The sequence below is a fragment of the Zophobas morio genome, unplaced genomic scaffold (assembly GCF_036711695.1).
Source record: "Zophobas morio isolate AGI-343-1 ecotype UQ-CSIRO unplaced genomic scaffold, CSIRO_AGI_Zmor_V1 ptg000148l, whole genome shotgun sequence".
Lineage (NCBI taxonomy): Eukaryota > Metazoa > Arthropoda > Insecta > Coleoptera > Tenebrionidae > Zophobas > Zophobas morio.
Window position 1 is genome coordinate 290,026 of NW_026972252.1, and position 23,637 is coordinate 313,662.

Consider the following 23,637-nt stretch of genomic DNA (forward strand, 5'->3'; position numbering starts at 1 on the left):
GACGCTAAAGGTATTTCCATAATTTAAGCTGCTTTGATCTTTTTGTTATTCCTAGAACGGCACAAAAAGCATAGTAACAAACTAGTTTATAGACATAACCAAAAAAAAGGTACTTCCCCATTCCCGTTAAGCTGTCAAGTTGTTATATTGTCAGAAGTTCTTTCCTTTAGTTACGCATGGTTTTTCCTCCAAAGTAAGAGTAAATGGTAAATGTATAAACATTTATTACCCAATTTATGTGGTATACACAGTAAGCAGTCTGCCCCTCATACTACAACACGGTTTCCTCTTGCGAGGGCTTGCTGTCTCTGGTTAGGAAATCAACCGCAACGTTCTTATAATCCATTTTTAAACTTTGTACGGTGTTCCTTATTGCCCACAAGCTGGCAAGCGGAAGTAACATGAGATTTTTTAGAAGCAACGTGCATTTAAGATCGCTAAGGAATATTTTGCAACTTTAAACTTTTAAGAGATGACGTTTAACCAGAGCAGGATAGTTAATTTATGTACTTATTGTATATTTTTTAACATTATAAATGATAGCTGGTTATTCTTGCTCCTATTAGTTCTTAATTTCTCTTTTGGAAAAGAATATATTAAAGTAGGCAAGTTGAAAATAATGAGCGAAATAGACTTTTTTTTTAATTACTGCAATTTATAATAACACGGAACGAAATCATGCTTCTGTAGATCCATATTTATATTAATAGTAATTGTTTTTAACAGTTAAAAATAAATACAAGATGCGTCAAATATACTTTTGAAGATATTCATCTATAAAATAACTTATTTATAAGTCGTTATCATTAATAAAGCTGTCACTTGTGTCTCCTTCAGTTTCCAAATCTTCGCTGAGACTTTCCTAATAGTAAAGAATACCCTTAGTAAAATTAAGATGGAAAACTAATTGATTAAGCATGAATATTGCTTTTCAAAAAAATCAATATTATACTTCTGTTTCCAAAATTGACTCGCTTGCGTTGGTGACGTCGATGAGTTGAGGATATTTGAAATGGCAACTGGAACACTCCCCTAAAGGAAAGTTTAAAGTAAAAATGGTTACACTTTTAACAAATGTCCTTAACTATCAAAAAAAAATTTAGTAAAAGCACATGAATGTAAAAAAATTTTGAATTTCTTTTATAATTTTTTTAATATTTTACCATTAAATACATTTGTCTGTTATAACCTTCATAAACATGAAAATAATATATTACCTTTTTATGTTTATTTTTTATTTTTATAGTTAATTTTATTTTTTTATTCATGTAACTATTGTATAGTAATTTTTTTATCTCGATTAGCCTATATCATTTTGCCTTATGCATACAGACTAGTAAGGAGCGGAACAAGAAAGGCTAGCCAACTTATTATTATTTAAATAAAGCTCTATAACTATTTTTAATTGCATAAAAAACTAAATTAAAAAATTATTAAAGTGAAATCTTTCGATGAGTTAAATGGATTTTTAAAAAAATTTAGATAAATGTATCTTTTCCCTGCATTTAATTCTTCGTAGGACTTTATAGAGTTAAGCAAGGAAAAGAAGTTGATTTAAAGGATTCATGGCTTGCGTTGATGAGCTATAGATTTTATCTTTTTAAAGTTTTTGTGATTATAAATTATAGAGCTACTTAAATATATAAATTGTTACAAATTTTTCTTAAGAGTTGGATCAATTTTTTTTTAAAAGCAGAATTTTTCAGAAGTGTGCTTCTTTTTAGGTAAAAGGCATCATCTCTAACTAAAACCTTTTTTTATTAATCTAATGAAAACAACTTAAAATCTAAAAAAAAAAAAGGAAATTTTAAATTTTTAAAAACGAAACGCTTTCTTATAGTACAAAAATCTACTTTTTCTTGAGAAATTAAAATTAAATATTTCTTTGTATAGCCACTTGTGGCGTGAAACGTCAATTTTGTTTTAAATAAAGCATCTTTACAAATTTGAGCTCTTTAAACTTTTTAATCACTTGCAGTAGAAAAGACTATGATTGCATATTACAAAAGCGCTTTGCCAAAAAAAAATTAATATTTAAAAACTGTAACAGGTCAGTATAAAGATGAAAATGAAAAAAAAAATAAAAGTTTTCTATAGGAAACCTCGAACCACTTCGCTTTTGCAAGTACCGCAACGAAAAATGCTCTCACTCGAGTCGTATATAAAAGTTCTTTTTTTTAAATCCGTTAAGGGTATAACGTTTTCTAATAAAATAAAAAAAAATAGTTACTTGAGCAAAATTTAAAATAATTTTTTTATAATGTAAATAAATAATATTTTAAGTTAATAAAAAATTAAAAAAGGACTGAAAGAGAAAAACGAACCCCATTTCAAATTATTTAAGGGTTGGGTAGCAGAAAGTTGTTTATAAAGATATTCACATCTTCTTTCCTCAGGAAAACCTTCAATCATGATTTCTAGTTGAGATTCTAAGGAGTGTGAGGGAACTGGGTAAGCAAGAACAGGAGCTTGACATAATCGACATCGTTGAAGGGTGGCTGTTGCTTTCTATAAAAAATATATAATTTCTCACACTTGGAAGTTATTAAGTTTTTACTTCTTCCTCAAGAACTTTTAAAAGGCATAAACCGCAAAAAGAATGTCCACAAGGCAAGTAATAAGGTTTAACAAAGAAATCATCGCAAATGCTACAAAATAAAGCTTTTTTATAAAGTAATACTTCGTTTTTTAAAGAAGTAATAGTATCATGAAGTTTTTCGAGTTCAGTTTTAACAAATTCAACGTTTTGTTGTTCTTGAGTAGCTAGCTTGTATTCCTGGGGATCATTAAACCCTTTTTATTATAATAAAAATAGCTTTGAAACTTTTTAACAAAAACAATCCAACTTAACACTTAAATAACCTTTTAATTCAGAATCTATGGGATCGCTTTCAAAAGAATCGCCCTTTAAGTTTTTCAATCTCTTGCTTGAAGTATAAGTTACCTCATCAGTATCGTTAAAAGTTTTAAGATAATATTTACTCTTGGCTACCACCCCTTCAAAATTCATATATAGCAGTGGAAATAAACAATCCGTTTGTCAGGGTAGCAGTTAATAAGGAAAGTTAACCTTCTGTATAAGAATTATTTCATGAGTTTTCTATACGAAATATGTTTGAGTTCTTTGCTAGAAGTTTGTGTCTTTATCGTTCTTGCAATCCTGCCAGCTTAACACTATATCTACCTTTTATAAATTTGTTAGTTCAGCTCTTCTCTATAAAAATGTTTTTGTCTCAAGAATATATTTATTTTAACGTTTGTCGTCGTCAAGGCTAAATAAGAGTGGCAAAGTAAATATTTTTAGTATATATTTTTAGTTTATTTCTATTTAAATTCCAATATTAGGTCATTAATTTTGAAATAAAAATTTGTAAAATTTAAATTTTTTTTTTCTTTTTTAAACTTGACAATTAAAGTGAGATAGGTAAACCTTATTACATGTATATTCCGCTTAAGGTCGTTATCAAGGCAAATAGTTGCACAAATAGTTTTTTTATTAAAGCAATAACTTTATTAAAAGCTTTATAGAAGATAAAAAGCTTAAGCAATTACTAGATACTATAAAGACTTTAATTCTGTCTCGAAAATTAATTCAATTCTCAAAACCAAAATTATATAGGTTTTACATAGAAAGGAGTAGTGGCAGAACTTGCTACCCAAAAAGTTTTTATTATCTTATAAAGTAAAGATCGGTCGAGTGAATAAATTATTTGTTTAAAACGTATATAATAAAAACCGCCTTGTTCTTTGTACTATAAAAAGTATGTCTAGCAATATGTATCAAGTAAATTTAACATCTACATATTAAGAAAGTTAATCAGCTTGATTATTTAAAAGTTGTCAATGCTGAAGGTGACTAACATCGTAATCTCAATATTAAAGTTAAAATAAGGTAGCTCAATTTACAGTATAACAGAATTTTTTTGGTAAGTCGTAGCACATAAACATTTAACTGTTTTCTTAAAAAAAAATTAAGAAACTTATTTTTTTTGGGAAATTGATGATAATTTAAAGTTTGTAAGACTGATGTTTTAAACTAAAAGTCCCATCATATGCTTTTAAAAGATCTATAATATTTTTATAGTTATCTCCTTCGTTCCATATTTGATAAATAAAGATAAAAAAAGTAATTATTTTGATAACTACGATACCGTGACCTACAAAAATGTTTGTAACAAATATAAGTAACGGGTAGCCCCTTTAAGCGCTAGCTTTAAGTTTAAATTAAATCTGCAAAACAATTGAATTAAGAAAAAAAAAGTTTATTGTACAAATGTAATTTAATTCAGAATGCTGTTAATTTACAGGAAAGCTAGTTGATCGTAAAACTCCTGCCTTAACACTTTTATGACTTCTACATGACAACCAGTTCAAACCTGCTGTGATTTATTATAAAAATGAGTGGTTGGGGGCCCTCATAGTAGTATAGTTAATATACTTAAAGAATCTGGAACACAGACGTAACTAAACCTTAATAATATATATAGCGAAAATCAATTATCGTATTTTTACTTTTTGTTATTACGAATATAAATTATTCTTTGTGCCAATTTTTTTTGTTTCTAATATTTAAAAGTCTATTTAAAATTTTTTACAATTGTTTAGTTTACTTTATAAATTTTACTTATTTAATAGTAAATTGATAACTATTATTTTTTGTTTGTTTTTACAAAAAATAAAAACAATAAATCAACTTTTTCCAAATGACCAGGTTTCTAAATCTACTTTTACCCTTGCAAAAATAATATAATGTCTTTTTCCCCCTTTAATCAAAATTATTTACTTACGGCTGAACTGACGAAACACCAAAATCCAAAAAATTTGTTTATCACGTTAATAAAAACGTTAGGATGCTACAATTATAGCGTTAAAAATTCACTAGCCAATTCTAAAAATAAGTTAAACAAAACCTAAAAACTTATATGAAGACCAAGTAAAACTTAAAGGGCTTATATAAGCGCGAGCGGCGCAATGTAAAGACAACTAAAAAGATGAGCACTTTATTTCAGACAAAACCCCCCGTGAAGCATAGTAAAAACAGAAAAAAAATCAAAGTCAAAATATAATATTATTTTATTGAGCAGATAAATTTAACATGAAGTCCTGTACACAAGTATAAACATGAAACAGATAAAATAAAGCTAGTGAATTCAGATCAATCTGTTTGAAAAAAAAGATTTCGTATAACAATCAACAAATGATTACTTAAAAAAAAAAAAGATTTTCAGAAATAAGGATTATTTCATAGGATTACCTCCAAAGTAGCAAATATACAAAGTCGAACATCATAAGTATAACAATTATGTTAGTTAAACAAACAAAGTCAAACCTGAAATAATTGTAGCAGGGGGATCTGAAAACAGATGGTGTAAGGTGCTCTATATAACAATAATATCGCGCCAATAAACTTTCATAATAATAATTATTAAATATATAAACTTTACTTCAGCTACTTGAGATCAAAGATTAAAAAAATTCAGTTGTGTAATACAATAAGGTGATAAACGATTCCAAGAGTACAGATAATAAGTATAATTAACTTAGCAAAGCTATGTTGCTATATGTTATAAAAGTCTAGGAAAAAAAATATATAATAAAGAGAAATAACAAAGTGTGCTGGCCGACAAAAAAAAATATCACTAAACTGAAAAAGAAAAATAAAAAAGATCTATTCACGTGTTTACTTTATAGTAAATTTGAATTTTCTCATTTGCACGTGCAATTCTTAGTAAAACATGTGCAAACCGCGTTCCCAGTTGTAAGCTGGGCACATGTCGGAAAGAATATTAAACTTTTCGGGACAAAAATTTTTATAGTTAGCAAGCGCATTGTATAGAATTTTAGCTTTGAAATATACAAAATTGAATATTATGAACTATAATTTGGTTTATATAATTTTTTGGCTCGAAACTGAACTGGAAACCAGTGCTTTATTTATTAACGGCAGCATGACTTTTTACCTACGATGTTTTATGTTAAGATATCTCGAAAAGGTTATGAGTTGAAAAAAAATTTCAGAACTTATTAGTTTGTTTCCCAAAAAAAACAAACTATAGTTTATAACAAAGATATTTAGCAATTATGCCAAAGAATAACCTAGTACCTTAGCGTCATACCACCTATCCGCTTGCACATGTTAGAAGAGCATTTTAAAAATCTGTTTACAGACTTCTTCTCTGTTCTAGTTCTTAGGGAAGCATTCTAATTTAGTTTTAACTCCTATTTTAGCTGAGAGCACTATGCCTAAAAAGCCGTTAACCTGGGGACTTAACTCTAACTATATTTTTATCCCTTTACTGCGACGCCCACTCGTCGCTGTAGTGTAGAACTTTTAAAGGGGGAATGTGTTCATATTAACCAATTAACCTTCAACAGTCTAGCGGAGGTTTCGAAATATTTTTTTCTGCTATTTTTTAAAATATTAGCCCGAACTATGAGGTTTTGGATATAACTGACATTTACAGATAGTACAGCCTCCACTTGTAGACGCTGAAAGAAAAACTAACTCGCCACTATTCGGTAAAGAGTCAAAAAATGGTGATAAATAAGACGCTTATTTTTTATACAATAGCGAGTAATAAAAGTTTTCTTACTCATCCGAGTTTAGGGAAGAGCCGTTGTCAATTATTTAAATAAAAAAAAAGAGTTCAAGCAACAAACCAATCATCCTGCCCTACTGGGCTGCATGGTTTGTCTGGCCGTCACTACGAAGCGAACCTCGTAGGCTTTGCTATAAAGTGGATACCTTCTTTAACGTGAAGATTAAAGGATGGGCAGAAATAAAAAGAATTTTGGGGAAAAGCATTTGAGAGGTATAAATGATAAGGAAAAAATACCAGAAGGCAGCATTTTTACGCAAAATCCTTTTAATTTAAAAATAAATAGACGGAAACATGATATTGTTAACAGACATGTTAAAGGTATTTATTAAGCGCATTTATTTTCTTATATAACCATTTATTATATTTGTTAAAGGTGAAAAAGGTAACCGTATTATTGCTACCGAACGCGCACGTCAAATAGTAATTTTTACGAAGTCAACTTATAATAATATGTAAAATTTATCTTTATAAATATTATTTAGAGAGAACATACTCTTTTTAAAGAATATAATAATAAGAATAAACGAAACGCATTTTTGGATAAAAGATTTGGAGAGAAGGACACTAACTTAAGTCTTGAGGAAAAGATGCTTCAGCGTTTTGCAGCTGAAAGGCGGTCTCTGTCGAGAAAAAAAAGCATATTTAATTTGAATGATGACGAATTTCAATTAACGCATTGCGGTTATACCTTTAACACATATTTTAGAATTAATTTTTATTAAAAAAATTGAAAAATTTTTTCTATTAATTACTTGAAGCCGTCGTAAATAATTTTGATAACTATTTTTAAAATATTTTTATTTTTAAAAAAGTCTTTCGCTTATCAATAATTATGGTTTACCTTAAATTTTATTTACTATTATAGTAAACAATTTTTCCCTTATATTTTAAATTAGATTGTATAATCATTTCAATTATATATATTTTTTTGCTCTGTAATTATAATTTATTTAGATTATAATTCAAGTATTACTGTGTTAATTAAATCAATGTTTTTTTATTTTAGTTAAATTTATTAAAACTATTTAGTTGTTTTCGATTCTTTTACATATATTTACCTTTTTTTATTTTTTTTTTACAGCATTACTTTCTTAATTCATAATTTAGTTTATATTTTTATTCTTAATTATATTACTGAATTTAACTTTTATAATAAAGTAATTTTACTTTTTTCGATCTTTTAAGGATTCGTAAAACCTGTTAATAATTTTATTCTCCTAAGTAGATTCAAATCCTTTTATATACTTTTTTTATTATTCTCATTACTTGTTTCTGTAAATTTATTTTTATAAATATTCATTTTTCATTTTTTTATGAACTTTTGTTTTTTTCTTTTAGAACTTTTAATTTTTTGTTTACTTATTTTTTTTTGGAGTTTACTATTTATTATTTTGAAATTTGTTGCCCCTCTCTTAACTTTTATTTATTTTTTAATTGTTATATTGTAGGACAACTAATTTCTGGATTGGATTTTTCTGTAGAATCAGGTTTTCAGTTGGAGGATGAAGAAGGTTTTTAATTATATGAAAAATTGAATTAAATTGTAAATAAGTTTAATTTTATACATTTACAAAGAAATTATGTTAGCTTAAATATTTAATTGTTTTAATTTTTATTAGATTTTTATATTTTCATCATTTCTACTTCTCCTTTTTTTTATTTACAATAATAAAATAACTTCAATTTTCTATATAGATTTTTGTTAATATTATAATTTTTTTAAAAAATTTATGTTTAAATTTTATAATAGTTAAAGGTTTTTAGAATTTTTTTTAACTTTTCTCGGATGTTTATTTAGATTTAGACGAAAATTACGTTAAGGCTGCACATTTTGAAGGATTTGATTCTGAAAATAAAGTTTTATATAAATTTATTATAAAATTTGTTAAACGAGATTTTAATTTATATATTCCCTTTTTACTATTTTCAAAATTCTATCTGTAATTTTTTTAATGTATTTTTATTTTCCTACAATTAAAAAAAATAAAACTTAAATTTTCATTTACTGTTTTTGAAATTTTTATAAATTTAATTTATTGTAGAATAATTTTGAATTTTTTTGATTATATATTTTTTTTACATTTATAACTTTAATAAATTTTTTTTGCTGATTAGATTATTTATATAAATATTTTTATTTTTATTGTGAATTCTTTTCTTTTTGTTAATTTAAGTTTTATTATTATAAATTTATTTCTTAATTTAATTTATAATTTATATGTTGAGTTTATATAACTTTTTTTGTTGAACAGATAATTAATTCAATTTGTAATTATAAATTTATTTTAAAGTATTTTATAATTTATTTGTTAAATTTGTATATAACTTTTTGTAGTTTAGATTATTTTTATTTATTGTGAATTTATATTTTACTATTTAACTTTATGATTAATTTAAATTTATTTATTTTTCAAAAACAATTTTTTAATTTTTTTTATTTTTACTTAAAAAACTTATATAAAGTTATATAGAAGTTTATTTTTATTTTTATTGTAAAGTTATTTAATGTTTTTTTTAAAATAAAAAGCTTAAGTATAAAATTATTTTTATTTCTTATAATTAACTAATTTAGGGTTGATTATTATAAACTTTATATTTTTTTTAAATCTATAAATAATTTTAAATTTTGTACTTTTACTTTTATATTATTTTTATTAAATTCTTTTTTAATTTATTTTTTTATATTTAATAATTTTATTTTATTTAACATTTTCTATTATATTTTTTCTATCGAAATTTTTCTAGTTAAATTTTAATTGTGATTTTGCTTTAAATTAATTGACACTGAATTTTTTTTGTTTATAAAATTTACTCATTTTTTTTATATAATCCTGTTAATAAAATATTTTTTTTCTGAAAAGTGTTAAGAATAACAACTTTTCTGTTTTCGTTGTAAATTTATTAATTGTTGTTTTATAAAAACATAAAAGTTTAAGTATAAAAATTATTTATTTATTTTTTATAATAAAATAATATAGCTTTAACTTTTATAAACTTTTATTTTCCTTTAATTATTAATCTTAAATAATTTAGTTTAAATTTTATATTTTTTTTCAATTAATAATGAGATAATTTGGCGTTAATCTATATAATTTTTTTTTTATTGTATTTATAAATCTTATAAATTTTATATTATATTTCTGTTAAAAAAATTATAATAAATATTTTTTTAAATAAAAGTAAAAAAAGAAAATATTATTCTGAATAACAACTTTTTTTAATGTAAATTTTGTAAATGTTCAATAAATTTATAAAAAGTTAAAGTGTGGAATTATTTTTTTAATATTTTATAATATTATATTATAGCGTTAATTGCTACAAACTTTATTTTTCTTCAAATTTATAATTCTTAATTTAAAATTTTGTTTAATACGTTAACAGTTTATATTTTTTTTTATTTTTTTTATATAATAATTTTATTTAATAATTTTTTTATGAAATTTTCGTTTTTTAAAATTTATTTTATTATATTCTAAAATTAGTTAGTGTTCATTTTTTGTTTATAAAAATTATTTTAAATTTTACTTTTAATTCTTATGATTAAAGTTTTTAGATTTATGATCTTTTTATTTTTTTTAAATTACCATGAATTTAAAAAATATATTAATAATTTATTAATTGATTTTGATTGAAGCAAATTTAAAGTTGTCATATATTTTTATTAAGAAAATTATTTTACTTTATTTTTGAAGGCTCCCAAATCGCGTCGTGAAGTGATGAACGAAATTATAATTAAAAGCAAACGAGCAAAAGTATTTTTTATTTTTATTTATTTATTTTATTAATAATTATATATTATTTTTATTTTCTTATCATTTAAATTTTTTCTTGTTATTTATTATTATTTAATTTATGTAGATGCAAATTTATTTTTTTAATTTTTTCACAATAATTTCATAATTATTTTTTGTAATTATTTGTTTATGTATTTTTTATTATTTTATAATTATTATATTTTTGTATTATTATTTTTTATATATATATAATAGTATTTTATAATTTTATATTTTCATAATTATTAAATGTTATATCAATTTTAGTAATGTTATAAATTTTTTTATATTAATTTTTTTTTGATAAGTTTTTTTTATTTCAATTGTAAAATTTATCATAATTTATTTAAAATTCTGCCTTTTTTATACTTGTTACTTTTATTTTTTCTGAATTTTTTTGTAGCAAGAAGTTATTTTTATATTTATTTTATAGAAGTAAAATATTTATTATTATTTTAGTAATCCTAATTGAGATATTAATTAAAATTCATATTGTAGTTTTATTAATTTAAACTAAATTTTTATTTAAATAATTTAGTTAAGTATTTATAAAGAGATTTTCTATTTTTATTTTTTTTTGTTATAAAATTTTAATAAATTATTTTATTATTTAATAATCAAAATAGAAATATTTATAAATTACATTTTAATTATAATTTTTAAAAAAATTTAATTTATTAGTCATTTCCTTTTATAATTTTTTACAAAAAGAATTTATTTTATTATATTTATTATTATTGTTCTAGTATGAAAGACAGCTAGAACGGCAGGAAGTTGACGATCAACTTTCCGCTTTGGATAAAAGATTTGAGATGATCAAAAATGAATTGGTGAAGTCGCCGGCGGTACACACTTTATATATTTATTTAATAAATATAGAAAATATTTACTTTTGTGGTATGCAAGTTTTGTAGTCTTGAAATTTTAAGATTCGATTCCATTTATTTTTAACTTTTTTTTTTTACTTTTTTATAACTGAAAAGTTAAATTTTGTTATAAAATTTTTTTTTAAGATCGAAAGCTTACTTTTGTTTATTTACATATAGAAAGTTTTTTTGAAAACATTTTTTATTGCCGTGTTTTACTTTTGTTGCTTGAAAACATTAAGATTCTACTCGAAATTATAAGTTTGAAATTTTATAATAAGAATTTTTTTATAATTTTCTTTACTAAAAAAGTTAAATTTTGGCAAAAAAAAGTTCTTTATTATTTATTATAATTTTTATATTTTCGAATACATTCATTGAATTTATTATGTTTTTTTTTATTAAATAATTTATTGGATTTGACTTTTTATAAATTTTTATTATTTCTTTCTAAATTATTTTTTTCTATAAACTCAAAAAGTTATATTTTTAAAAAAGTTTTTTGTATATCGTTACAATCTTTAAAATGTCGAAATTTTACTTTTTAGTGTGCAAGTGATATAATTCTACCAGAATTTTTTTATGAATCATTATTCTTTATTTTAACTAAAAAAATATATTTTATTAAAAAAAGTTTTTTATAGTTCGTTACAATTTTTTATAATGCCGAAAATTTACTTTTAACGTTTACAAGTATTATAATTCTACTAGAAATTTTAAGATTTGGATTTATTATATTTTTCAGGCATTATTTTTTTTTAACCAAAAAGCTAATTTTTTTATGGAAAAGTGTTTTTAGAATGAAGTCCAACATAATTATTATTAGTTTATAAGTAATTCTTAAGTAATAATTCACAGTCTAAACTATTTTTATTATTTTTGATTCACATTTTTTATTATAAAATATTTAAATAATTTTTCAACAAATAGATTTTAATGTAATTAAATTTATTTGAAATTATTATTTATAATTTTATATAAAAATTTAATTTTGTTTTGACAAATTTACTTTTTTTTATTACTTTTTTTCTAAGAATTTATTTATATATCTTATTTTATAAGAAAAAAACTTTTTCTATAAATTATTCAGTCTTGTTTTTTTTTAATTATATTGAAAATTTAAAAATTTTATAAATTTCTTTTTTATTTACTTCATAGAATAAAAATTTTGTTTGATTTTTAGATTATTTTGAAATTTTCTTTTAATAATTATTATTAATTTTTTTTAACTTCTCACGGTTTTTGGATTTGGCTTGGAATTTAGGAACCACTAATTTCCGTGGTGAGTCAAATTTCTAATTAATTTTTGTAAATTTTAAATTAAATTTTATAAATTTAAAAAAAAACTAATAGAATTCGGATTCTTACGATTCTCTTGTGGCTTTTTTAAAAGTGGACCGCCAGAAGAAGGCTAAAGCAGCTGATCGCGCTAAAAGTGAAGAAGAAATTGCTCGAGAAGAGGCGGACTTACTTGAAAAACTTGAAGTATTTATTAATGATAATTATTAATTTATAAAAATAAATAAAAATAAAAATAAAGAAATAAATTCTTATAAATAATAATAAATAATAATTATTTGTAAAACTAAAATTTTTATTTTATATACATGTAAATAAAATTAAATTATAAATAACTATTGAGTTGGATAATAATAATATTTAATGAAAAATAATAATAATGTTAAGTAAAAAAAAATAAAAGTATTAAAGAAATATATTATAATAATAATAAAAATATATGAATTATAAATTTTTAATGAATAATACTAAAATTATGGAATTTTAAAAATATAACAATGGTAATAAAGAAGTTTTTTCTAAAAAAATAATGTAATAACTTATAATACATATTAAAAATATTAAAGTAATTATTACTACTATTAATAAAATATTAAAATATCTAAAAAGAAATATAAATAATAATTAATAAAGATATAAATAAAAATAAAAAATTAATAAATATATATAATAATATTTTTTTTTACAAAAATATAAATAAATTTGAATAATTAAAAATTATTACTACAATTATTGAAATATAAACATAATAAAATAATAATAATTAATGGAAATATGAATAAAATAATATATAACAAAATTTTATGATATTTATAAAAAGCTAATTAGTATGTAAATGCTTATGAATAATATATTGTAAATAAATTCAGATAGAAAGAAAAATTAATAAGTAAAAATCTCAAAAAATGTTTAAAACTTTTTATTTTTTAAAAAAAAGAAAATATAAAAAATAAGAACTATAAATATTTCTAATAAAATATTTATAAAATTTTATATAGAAGTGAAAAATACTACAAAATAATTTTAACTACAATAAAATAAAAGTTTAAATATTTTTTTTATAAATATAAAAAATATTAATATTCTAATATTTAACATTAATATAATTTAACATAAAAGTTAATGTAAAGCTTTTATAAATTTAAAAAAATATTTATAACAAGTTAATTTATTGAAAGAAAAATAAAAAAATATAATATTAATCAAAATAATTATAATAATAAGTAAAATATTTAAAAAGAAAAATATATATTAATAGAACTGCATGAAAATAAATAAATATATATTTTTTAAAAAACATATAAAAATTGATATTAATTTGTAAAATCGTAGAAAAATTTAAAATTAGAATATATATATATTTAAAATATATAAAAATATGTAATAAAAGTATATAAAAAATTTATAATAATTAGTAAAATTAATAATAATTTAAAAATAATAATAAAATATAAAAAAATAAATCTTAAGTAAAATGTTATGGAAAAAGAGTAACAGTTAATTAAATAAGAATAAATTTATATATAGAAATTTAAAATAAAAAATAATTATTACTAAAATTATATGAAATGTTAATTATAATAATAAAAATATAGAAAAAAGTAATATATACCAAAATTTATAATAATTAAGATATATATATAAAAATAAACTGAATATAATGAATAAGCTAATAATACTTTTTAAAAATAAATATAATGATAAGCTATGGAAAAAAAAGTAATAAAGAATTATACCCTTTTTCTATTCTTTAACCAAATAACGATAACTTTTGAATTGTTTATTATTGTTTTATGTAAACTTTTGCATTTATATTTATTTGAAACTTTTTATTCTACAGAAAACTTTTCATATTATTATTATTATTACTATTATTATAAGAAAGAGAGAACTAATAGAATGAAAGCAGAAGTAAATTCTCATCAATCTGCAGAAGCGTTAAGCGGAACTTCCGATGAAGAGACCAGTAAGAAGCCTAGAAAACTGCTGGCGTATGTGAACGGGAGAATGTGTGTTGACGGGCATCTTATTGGTTTATTATTTGTCATAACTTATAACCATTAATTATTTTACCAATAATATCAGAAGAAACGGAAAAAAAAGATATCGAGGCCCTTAAAGAAGAGTCGCATGCGTCTCTTCACTGCACACGTGACTTGTCTTTGCCATACACCTTTGACGTTCCGGCTGACCTTTCCACTTGGTTGACTTCTGTCCAAGTGAGTCTGCCTATGATAATTTTTGATCGGTTTATTTTATTTTGGCGTGTTCCAGTGCTATGCGGAGTCGGAAATTCTTACAGTGGTCACTCGGACCATCGCATGCCATCACCAATCGTTGCATCCGAATAACACTGATAAACTGAAAGTTATTATTATCAATATTTTTTAAGGAGTCCTTTAGTAACGCGTGTCTCCTGACTTTAGACATTTTTTAAAGTTCTTTTTGGGTACTTTGGCCACCTGGTCAAGGCGGGCAGGTTTACGCTAGTGGACAGCCTGACACCTGTAATTTGCGAGCTTTCGCATAAAGCGGGAGACATGCCCGTGCAGGTGGCGCAGGCTCTTTTGAAGCGTGTTAATGATTACTTAAATAAGCGATTGTCTGCAAAAAAAAGCGCGTTCTTTTTTTATCGCTCTTTTTATTGTGACTCACCCGGGCTATCTCCGCAGGATCGTCTTCCACGTGTTTATCCGCCACACATTTGATATACCTACGCGTAGTTTCCCTGATGTTCCCTACTTCGGACTTCCGTCATTGCGTGACTACACCAGCTTTACTTCTGATTGGTCGGATGCTCACTTGGGCGCCATATGCGAGTCCGTCCGACATCGTGAAGGGGCTTTTCCTATCCGATTTGCAGTACCAGTACGTCGCCACCGCTAAGAGATATTGTCCGGAAGGTTTTTTTGCTTCGTTCCCTCGTAGCACCTGTCCGTTACTAATGTTAATCTTACCAGCCTTAAATTTTTTGTCCGCCGTTCTCCACCGCTTTAACAGAGCCAACTCGGACTCTCCCGCTCTAAGCATAATGAACTTCTTTTCACAGGTGCAGACTTCCGCGTTCTGCTATAAACTTCACTGACATTTTGCAGACCTCACCGCTAATAGGCGATCTCCGCTGGTTTCGATTAGAGGAGCCAACCACTTTCTCTGGGCTCCAAGTGCGCGGCGCTCTTCCCCTTTCTTATCTCTGCGCACTACCACATGCTACCGACGACTTTAAGTGCATGCTCACCTGTGTTTTTTCGCACTACTTTTTGGCTTATTTATTTTTTCATGTGCAGGTTAACGGTGTTATTTTCTGTTGTGTTTCTGGCGCGGCGCTTTTGCTTGCTATATTCTTATATCAAGTCTTTTGATTCGCTCGTCTCTCCGCTTTTTTGCCAATTAACCCTCACGACACTGTTACCTTTGCCCAGTAGCTTAAAGGTTCAATGCTTACAATCTTTTCTTATTGGTTGTTCGCTTCGGTGCTACAATTTTTTTAAGGAACTGATCGACGATACGCTTAATATTATTGATGAGCACGTAAGTAAGCTACTCAGTTCTCGAGCTCACATGGCCCTTCAGCGGCACAAAGCAGTCCCCATAAAAACATACGCGCCCAAAATTGATATGGCGTTCGTTTTTTATTAATAATAATATTATTTTTATAACAAAATTTGGTTCTACTTTTTGTATATAACTTTTTTATTTCAAAGTTATCAGTTAACCGAAAGTAACAAGCAAAAGAAAAATAACAGGAAGTTATTGCAGCAGTTTAAAAGAGAAAAGAAGGCATATTATTATAATTTAATATTATTATTACTATTATCATGTTAAACAAGGGTGCTATGCGTGAGTTACGGAGAGATTCCGCTTTTATTAGCAAGCAAAAGTGGTTTGAAACAAAAGAACAAGACGCTGAGCGTAATAAAAAAGTGAAAACTTTAATGGGCCAATTAGCGGAGCAGCAAGCAGAAAAGAATAAAATTGAAAGAGAGAAAAAGAAATTAAAAAGCAAAATTTAATAAATTTTAATAAAATGAAAATTTTTTTATACTTAGAAAAAGTTTTTTTGGATCCGCTTAATTTGAAGAAATATTAAAACTGCTGTAATAAAATTTTTTTTTGTTGACGGTTTTGCGTTTTGTTAATGCAAGAAAATAAAAAGTAATGAAAGTTTTAAAAGCTTTATTTTTTTTCCAAAAGGTTTTAGTCGTAAAATGGATTAAAAAATTTTATATGTACTTTTAATTGTTAAAATCTAGTTTTTTATAAAAACGTGCCTCAAACAAAAATTTGCGATCCTTTATGCTTAATATGATTTTGGTTACAAATTCTTTTTAGAAGTACTATCTATAGCATAAAAAATCTATATAATCAGTGTAAAAAATGGCAATGGCCAATGAATTTACTTTCATTCCAGTCCTGTATGATAGAAATTGACTCGAATTATAATATAAATTTACGTCAACTATAAGAAGTTTGTTCTATTACTTAATTTATATCTGGCCAAAGTTTTAAATATTTATTCTAACCTTTAAATTTAATCAGGATTTTTAAAAATTACATTTGTTTTAATTTGTAGCACAGCCAACACTTTGTATTGAATGTTTGTTACTAAATTTTAGAATTTCTTGAGTAAATTTCTAGTTCTCTGTAATTTAAACGATCAACCGTCGTGCTAACAGACGTAAAATCCTAGAGGAACTTTTTTTTTTGAGTTGCTAAACTACGCCAAATTTCAAAGAACAATTTAGAGATAACTGAAAGAAATTCGCTTTTTAAATATATATAACAGGCCATATGAAGAGTTATAAAAGCGGTATGGTTTATTAAAAATTACAAAGACAACGTTTAAATATATATAAATAATAATTTTCTTTTTCGGGAATTGTAGCACGACTAAAGTTGATATTGATATTAAAAATCTTTAGTGATTAAGAAAGATGGAAAGTGTTTAACAGCTTTCATTAATATTTTTAAAAGTTAACAGAACTTAATTTACCTTACAAACCCGTTCTTTTATATTTCGCGCAAGAGACCCGCACTTTTTATAATATATAATATATATACTAGTAAATAGCACAGTTATATTGTTCTCTTAACAATAGAATTACAGAACTCTAAAAGATGATACTAATTTTAAAGAGAGCTTGGATAGTAGTACAAAATAATTTGGATGGAAACCTTAAAAACTTATCAAATTTTGCTAAAAAACAAGTCAGGCTGGAACAGAGTAAATCTGTACTAAAGTCGAGCAAAGTTTTTAGTTTTCTACAGCAAATCGCAATATTCTCTTGTTAACAAAAGGCTCTTAAATAAAATTTTATAGTATTTTTTCTTAAAATTAGTACAAGTTATTTAGAATTTTTTTTGCTGTGTGTTTTATGATAACTTAGTAATTTAAATAAATGGTTTTGTGTTTTTATATAATTTTTTTTCTATGAAAAGGTCCTTACGGTCTCCAGTCTTTTACTTTAAAATGGTTTTTTCTTGCGTTCACCCACTAAAGAAAACTATTAGCAAAGAAATATACGTACTAAATGAGGAAAGTAATAGATGTAAAATTATTTAAATAATTTTGGATGGCGCTAAGTTGGTTAAACAAATCCTTTGCTTCACTAAATTTTAATCTCATTTCTGTTTGATAAACTTTATACTGCAAATGTTTCAGACATTCAGCAGACAAATTTTTGAATTTTCTACTAAAAATAACTTTCATAAAAAATGCTCTACAATAAAGTTTTTCGAGTATTTTTTTTTATAAATTAATAATAAAAAAACTTTATATTTATTAATTTAAGCAAAGTAAATCCAAGCGCGGAAACTAATTTTTCATTTTACTTTTCATGGAAGTATTGCGGAAGTTTATACGTAAAAGCTAACAATCCTATAAAAATATACAAAATAAATAAATTACTAAAAATAGAATTTAATATTAAATCAATTCGTAATTTTTTAATTAATTAAAAAGAAATTTGAAAGTAATTTAATAAGAAATATAATTAATGTTTTTTTAATAAAGATATATGCTTTGTTAAACATATATATAAACATTTTTAAAGCAATTTATTTATAAAAAAAACTTTAAATTATTAAAAGGATTCACCATAATTTTATATAAATTAAAAATAATCTAAAAAATGTATAAAAAAAACTTTTTTTAACGCCATTATTAATATTAAAGAATCAACATATAACAGAAATGATGTTCAAAAATTTTAATATAAACTTGAAAAACTGAAAAATTATGAAAAAACACATTTTTTATAGCTACTCTAAATAGAAAAAATAAATTATTGGTATTAAAAAGAATTACTAAATAAAATAAACTATAAACATATATAATTTTTTCAAATTACCGACAGCTCTGGCTTTCCTGATCGCTTTAGCTAATTTTCTCTGGCTCGCCCTGCAAGTGCCTATATAAAAAAAAATAGTATTAATTATAATAATTTACTTTAAAGCTAATTAAGCAATTAACCACGACTACATGATTGTATATAAATTATGAATTGTAACAACGAATAAGCTCTTTAACAGTAAAATTTCCAAGTATTTATTAATATAGAATATTAAAAAATATAAATTTTTAATAAAAAAAACTATATAGAATAAAACAGATTAACCTGTCACTGAACTAGGCAGGATCCTTCCAGAAGCGTCGGATAAAAATTGTGAAAGTAATCTTCCATCCTTTTATTAAATTTTATAATAAAACTCAAAGGTTAAAATTTATTATTACCAATTAAGGAAAAACTTTACCTTGTAATCTATGATTATGTTATTAGGACATATCGGGCAAACTTTTTTCTTTTTATAAATGGCTTGATAACGCCCCCTCTAGAAGTAATAAGACAATATTACTATTCAATATTAATAATTCGTAAGGTAAATATTATAATAAAATTAATAATTCTTAAAGTATAATATAATAGTTAATGATCTTCACATAGACTTGGGATAAATCATTTTTATAATAAGCGCTTGAAGGTCTTGCCAATACGGAGTATACTAATAATAATTTACAAAAAGAATAAATATAATTATTTAAAGAAATTAAAATTGTACCACTAAAGCCAACATTTTTGTTAAGTAAAGTAATGTTAAAGAAAGATGGGACTTTAGAGATACCAAACATAATAATATTTATTTAAACTATTGAAAATGAGCCCTTTACTATTTTTCATTTACTTCAAAATCAAGTTTTAGAAATTAAAAAAAGGTTAAACATGTAAACTGCACGAGAGCAAGTGGGGGTAAATGTTGTATCGGGTTAGCATCTGTATTTGCATGCCTTTTATTTTTATTTTTTTAATTTCTTTCTTCTTCTCTTCTTTCTACGTCTTACTTAGTTAAATGTCATAAAAGAAGATAACAAGTAGTCTCCAGTTTATGAACTTATGCAAGTTATTAAAACTTAAGTCGGCATACTCAACATTATAAGGAGAGAGTGCTGTCATTACTTATCTTAATTTAAAGCTGTTTTATGAGCTCTATTAAGTAATGCAACATTATGAAAAAGGCATATGCAGTAATAACTTGTGAATAACAAAGTATTTGAAGACGTACATCTTAGGGTAATTATAAAATTTTGAAGTTTGGGTATTTGAAATGATAAGAACGTAGAAAGAATCTTATCCCATTTATACTCTTATTTTAAGTAAAATAAGGCCTGGAAAGCGTGTGAACGAATAGAAATATGCAACACTTTATTCTTGTGGTCATCAAATTTAATTGAACTTAGAAACGGAAGTTATATTTTTTTTTTTAAAAATCTTAAAAAACCGTTTTAAGATTATTCGCTTGATAAACAGCTTTTTTGTTTAGGCAAACTACTCGGTTGTTTTTCCCGACTTTTATTAAGGTTTATTAAGAATACATTTATTCTCTGTTTTCTGAATTGGTTTGATATCCGCCTTAATTTATTGTTGCCCTAGTAAGTTATATGTGTAAGGGTGCTTTGTAATGGTAGCCGTTTTGGGACGTTAACTTTGTGGCCTTCGAGTAGAGTTCTTTAGGGATTAACATTTCTGGTCCTTCAAAGTTAACTATCCACCTTCATCCAGACTTTCCTACAAATAATAAATTGAATAAAAACTAAAAACAGAGTTGCTTTGCTTTAATCTAGTAATTTTATAATATATATTTTGTCGAAAAGTCCGTTTATTGTGTGGATTATATATTAATTTCGCTATAAATGGTAGTATCTGTGTCTACTATGAAATCATAAAAGTCGAAATAACTCTTGTTCGTATGTTGGGTGTGTGTCCGTTGCGTTTCGTTGTGCTAAAAGTGATCATCAGTTTGATCTATCATTTTCGCGTAAAATCTATGTAGGCCTGCTTATTGCTTTTGCAGGCTCCTCGATGAGACCTAATTTATGGAAATAAGTACTGTATAGACGTTTGAAAGTAGCATATTACGTGACTGTACCCCTCATGGGATGCTAATGCTCGATATTAAAAGTGTTTAAGCAAGTAGGTAACTTGTGAGTTGGACCTCATTACTACACTCTGCATACTAATTACATATATTCTATTTATGGCATGAAATAAAAGGCTGAAATCCTATTCATAGTTTATATTCCTCTCAGAAAAGTGTGGTTCTAAAGAATTGTCTTTTTATTTACCGCTTCTGTATATGACTAGAATCTTCTATGGCTCTGTGAGGATACTAATGTGGCGTTCGATAAATATAACATGTTCTTCTATCATATTGCCGATATATGCTCTATTCTGTAGCACGTTGTCAAAACTTTTGTGCTTTACGCGAGGTGCGTTGCACATTTTTCGCACTTGGCCCTGAAAGTTATTAGCCTTTTTTTCTAATCAAAAACAGCTATAAAATTTTGTATCAAGGCCTCCTCTTTGATAAGTCTAGCTTTTGAGTTTTCGCTCGATTAAAGCAGCTTTTAATTGTATCTATGAACTTTGTTTTCTATTGTGCAGTAGGCTAACACCTTTCTACCTAAAATGGGTTTTTATTTTTATTAGTCAAGTATAGGTATAAAGGTAACTACAATTCGTTAACCTCAGTAGCATTTAGTTTTTCAGGAAGAAAAACTTTAGGAAGAAAACCTTTAAGAGTTATACAACAATAATTTATAATGAAAACTTGCACCACGCTGTGACCACAGAATTATATAATAACTGCCTCTGTTGTATATGGCAAGCTTACCAAGTTTTTACCTTTTATGTGCTATGTGCGTTTTAATAGACTTTAATGGAAACCACCGATAAACGCGAGTTCAATTAAAAGGTAAATATGAAGGTTGCGTGTACATAACACTTGAAACCACCGACCATATATAAATGTTTATATGAGCGAGCGATTATGGTTCTTATTAAACGGTCCTATTCAACACGAGGCAGTTTTAATAGGAACTAGCTCGAGTAGGAAACATAGTGGACCTATGGGCCATGAGCCTACTACGAGAAGCACAAAAGAGAAACATAACTTTTATCCCTTTTTTCGGTCTAATTTTGGTAGAATATTATAATGAGCTATCATTCTAGATGCTTAGTTCGTTACTTTGTTTTATTAAAGTAGAACTTTATAAAAAAATTGCTTTAGTTTAGTGAAAAAACTCTACTCCTTCACAGTAACGTCAGTGGTTCGATTTCATACTTAAGTCATAGCAGCCTAGGGAACAAGTACTTAAGTTCTGAGCGTTCCCTTCCCCCTTAGGTCGCTAATTAACTTTTTAGCCAAGGCCTCTAAGTGAAGCCTCCTATATCGTTATTATCTAGTACACCGAAGCCCTAAGTTTATTCAAGTTCATTGAGGTAGTATTCTTTTTGTATAGAATGTGTCTACATTTCTATCAACTTCTAACAGATTTTAAATTTTTTTATATATTTTATATTTTATATTTGTTTTGAATATATTTATATATTTAATTATTTTTATATTTTTATATTTTTATATTATTTAATCAGTATTTCTATATTTTAATAATTCAAACACTTTGATTTATTTTTTATGCCATTTTTACCTAGGCAGTGCACTATTTTGACCTTTAACCGGTCATTTTTTCGTAATTAAGATGCTTAAACGCACCATATAAGAGATATGAACTTAGCCCCTTTCTCGATGCTCGCGCCCGTGCCGACGCTAGGTGTTTTTTTTATCTTTCTTGAGCGCTTGTTTGCTGTGCTATGACTGCTGCGATTAAGTCCTGTTTGGGACACTTCCTTGCTTAACCAGGCAACTGCAGTTAGGGCTTTTAGTGGGAGCGTTGAACACGACCGTTAGCCATTCTTCGGCTAGTGCCCAGCATTGTGCACTCCTCATGAACGTAAGAATCCCCGTTCCATCCCCAGGTTTCCCGTCGTACAAGCGGCAGAAAAAGGTCGGCCCTATATAAAAAAATGGCGCCCAACTTCGGTGGTAGTCCTGGCGGTTCAGATGGTTTCGATCTATAGAAGTCAATATGTTTCCATCCTAAGGTGGAACAGCGTGCAAACTTCGGACTATCAGTCGACGGGTCATGTTACTCTCTACTATTAGGTAGTGCCATGATTGATATTCCAGTAAGTTCTCTGTTTGGTTAACTTTTACTAAACATCCGTAAAATAACGTATTTACTTAGATATTAATATCTTCTGAGTAGTCGATGTAATTCATTGCAGAGTTCTACTCCTAGTTTCCTTTTATTATACGTAATTAAGGCTCTATATTTATATCGTAAGAAAAATAGGGAGTGTGGTATAAATTAACCTAATAAATAAAAATTAAAATGATTAAAAACATTGGATCTTTAAAAAATATTTAACTTTATATAATTTTAACTCATTGTTCCTATAATATACAAAGTCCTTTACATTATAGTTGTACGAAAAAAATTTGTCAGGTCCATCCCTAGAACTTTATTTTTTAACTTAATAAATGAATACAACACTATACGCTCTACAATTGAAGTAAATGCTCAGAAATGATTGGTTTAATTTGAAAGCAAAGGAACTTAAAACGAGGCTTAAGCCATTTTGTAATTCCTATAATCGCAGGTGGTGTCTATAAAAGCGTATATATATGTATACCCGAGGTAGGATTAAATATGTAAATAAATTTATTAGACAAATTATATATATACACGGTAACTAGACT

At 25.2% G+C, this 23,637-nt stretch overlaps 3 protein-coding genes and 1 long non-coding RNA gene across 4 annotated transcripts; 1 reads left to right on the plus strand and 3 right to left on the minus strand.

Moving 5' to 3' along the window:
* Nucleotides 1–728: 728 nt before the first annotated feature.
* Nucleotides 729–2,576, minus strand: LOC135145401 (uncharacterized). Its single transcript, XM_064077499.1, has 6 exons — nt 2,558–2,576; nt 2,325–2,508; nt 2,103–2,204; nt 953–1,032; nt 823–862; nt 729–774 (listed from the first exon to the last, which is right to left on the minus strand). Exons 2-6 carry the CDS (start codon nt 2,410–2,412, stop codon nt 749–751), a joined length of 336 nt encoding a protein of 111 aa, XP_063933569.1. The 5' UTR covers nt 2,413–2,508; nt 2,558–2,576; the 3' UTR covers nt 729–748.
* A 2,513-nt stretch (nt 2,577–5,089) lies between these two features.
* On the minus strand, nt 5,090–5,622 carry LOC135145407 (uncharacterized). Its single transcript, XR_010283444.1, has 3 exons — nt 5,445–5,622; nt 5,330–5,378; nt 5,090–5,160 (listed from the first exon to the last, which is right to left on the minus strand). It is a non-coding gene; the product is annotated as an uncharacterized LOC135145407 (long non-coding RNA).
* Nucleotides 5,623–7,015: 1,393 nt separating this feature from the next.
* On the plus strand, nt 7,016–16,553 carry LOC135145441 (nucleolar protein 14-like). Its single transcript, XM_064077553.1, has 19 exons — nt 7,016–7,022; nt 7,085–7,283; nt 8,051–8,113; nt 8,401–8,459; nt 10,295–10,354; nt 11,122–11,220; nt 12,506–12,523; nt 12,595–12,726; nt 14,422–14,572; nt 14,626–14,759; nt 14,815–14,907; nt 14,967–15,156; nt 15,213–15,443; nt 15,501–15,589; nt 15,636–15,766; nt 15,828–15,972; nt 16,033–16,163; nt 16,245–16,320; nt 16,371–16,553. The coding sequence occupies exons 2-19, from the start codon at nt 7,190–7,192 to the stop codon at nt 16,551–16,553; spliced, it is 2,079 nt and encodes a 692-aa protein (XP_063933623.1). The 5' UTR covers nt 7,016–7,022; nt 7,085–7,189.
* A 1,794-nt stretch (nt 16,554–18,347) lies between these two features.
* LOC135145402 (small ribosomal subunit protein bS18-like) lies at nt 18,348–19,680 on the minus strand. The gene is made up of 6 exons (XM_064077500.1): nt 19,600–19,680; nt 19,481–19,542; nt 19,294–19,371; nt 19,158–19,224; nt 18,891–18,950; nt 18,348–18,418 (listed from the first exon to the last, which is right to left on the minus strand). Exons 1-6 carry the CDS (start codon nt 19,667–19,669, stop codon nt 18,369–18,371), a joined length of 387 nt encoding a protein of 128 aa, XP_063933570.1. The 5' UTR covers nt 19,670–19,680; the 3' UTR covers nt 18,348–18,368.
* Between the last annotated feature and the right edge of the window lie 3,957 nt (nt 19,681–23,637).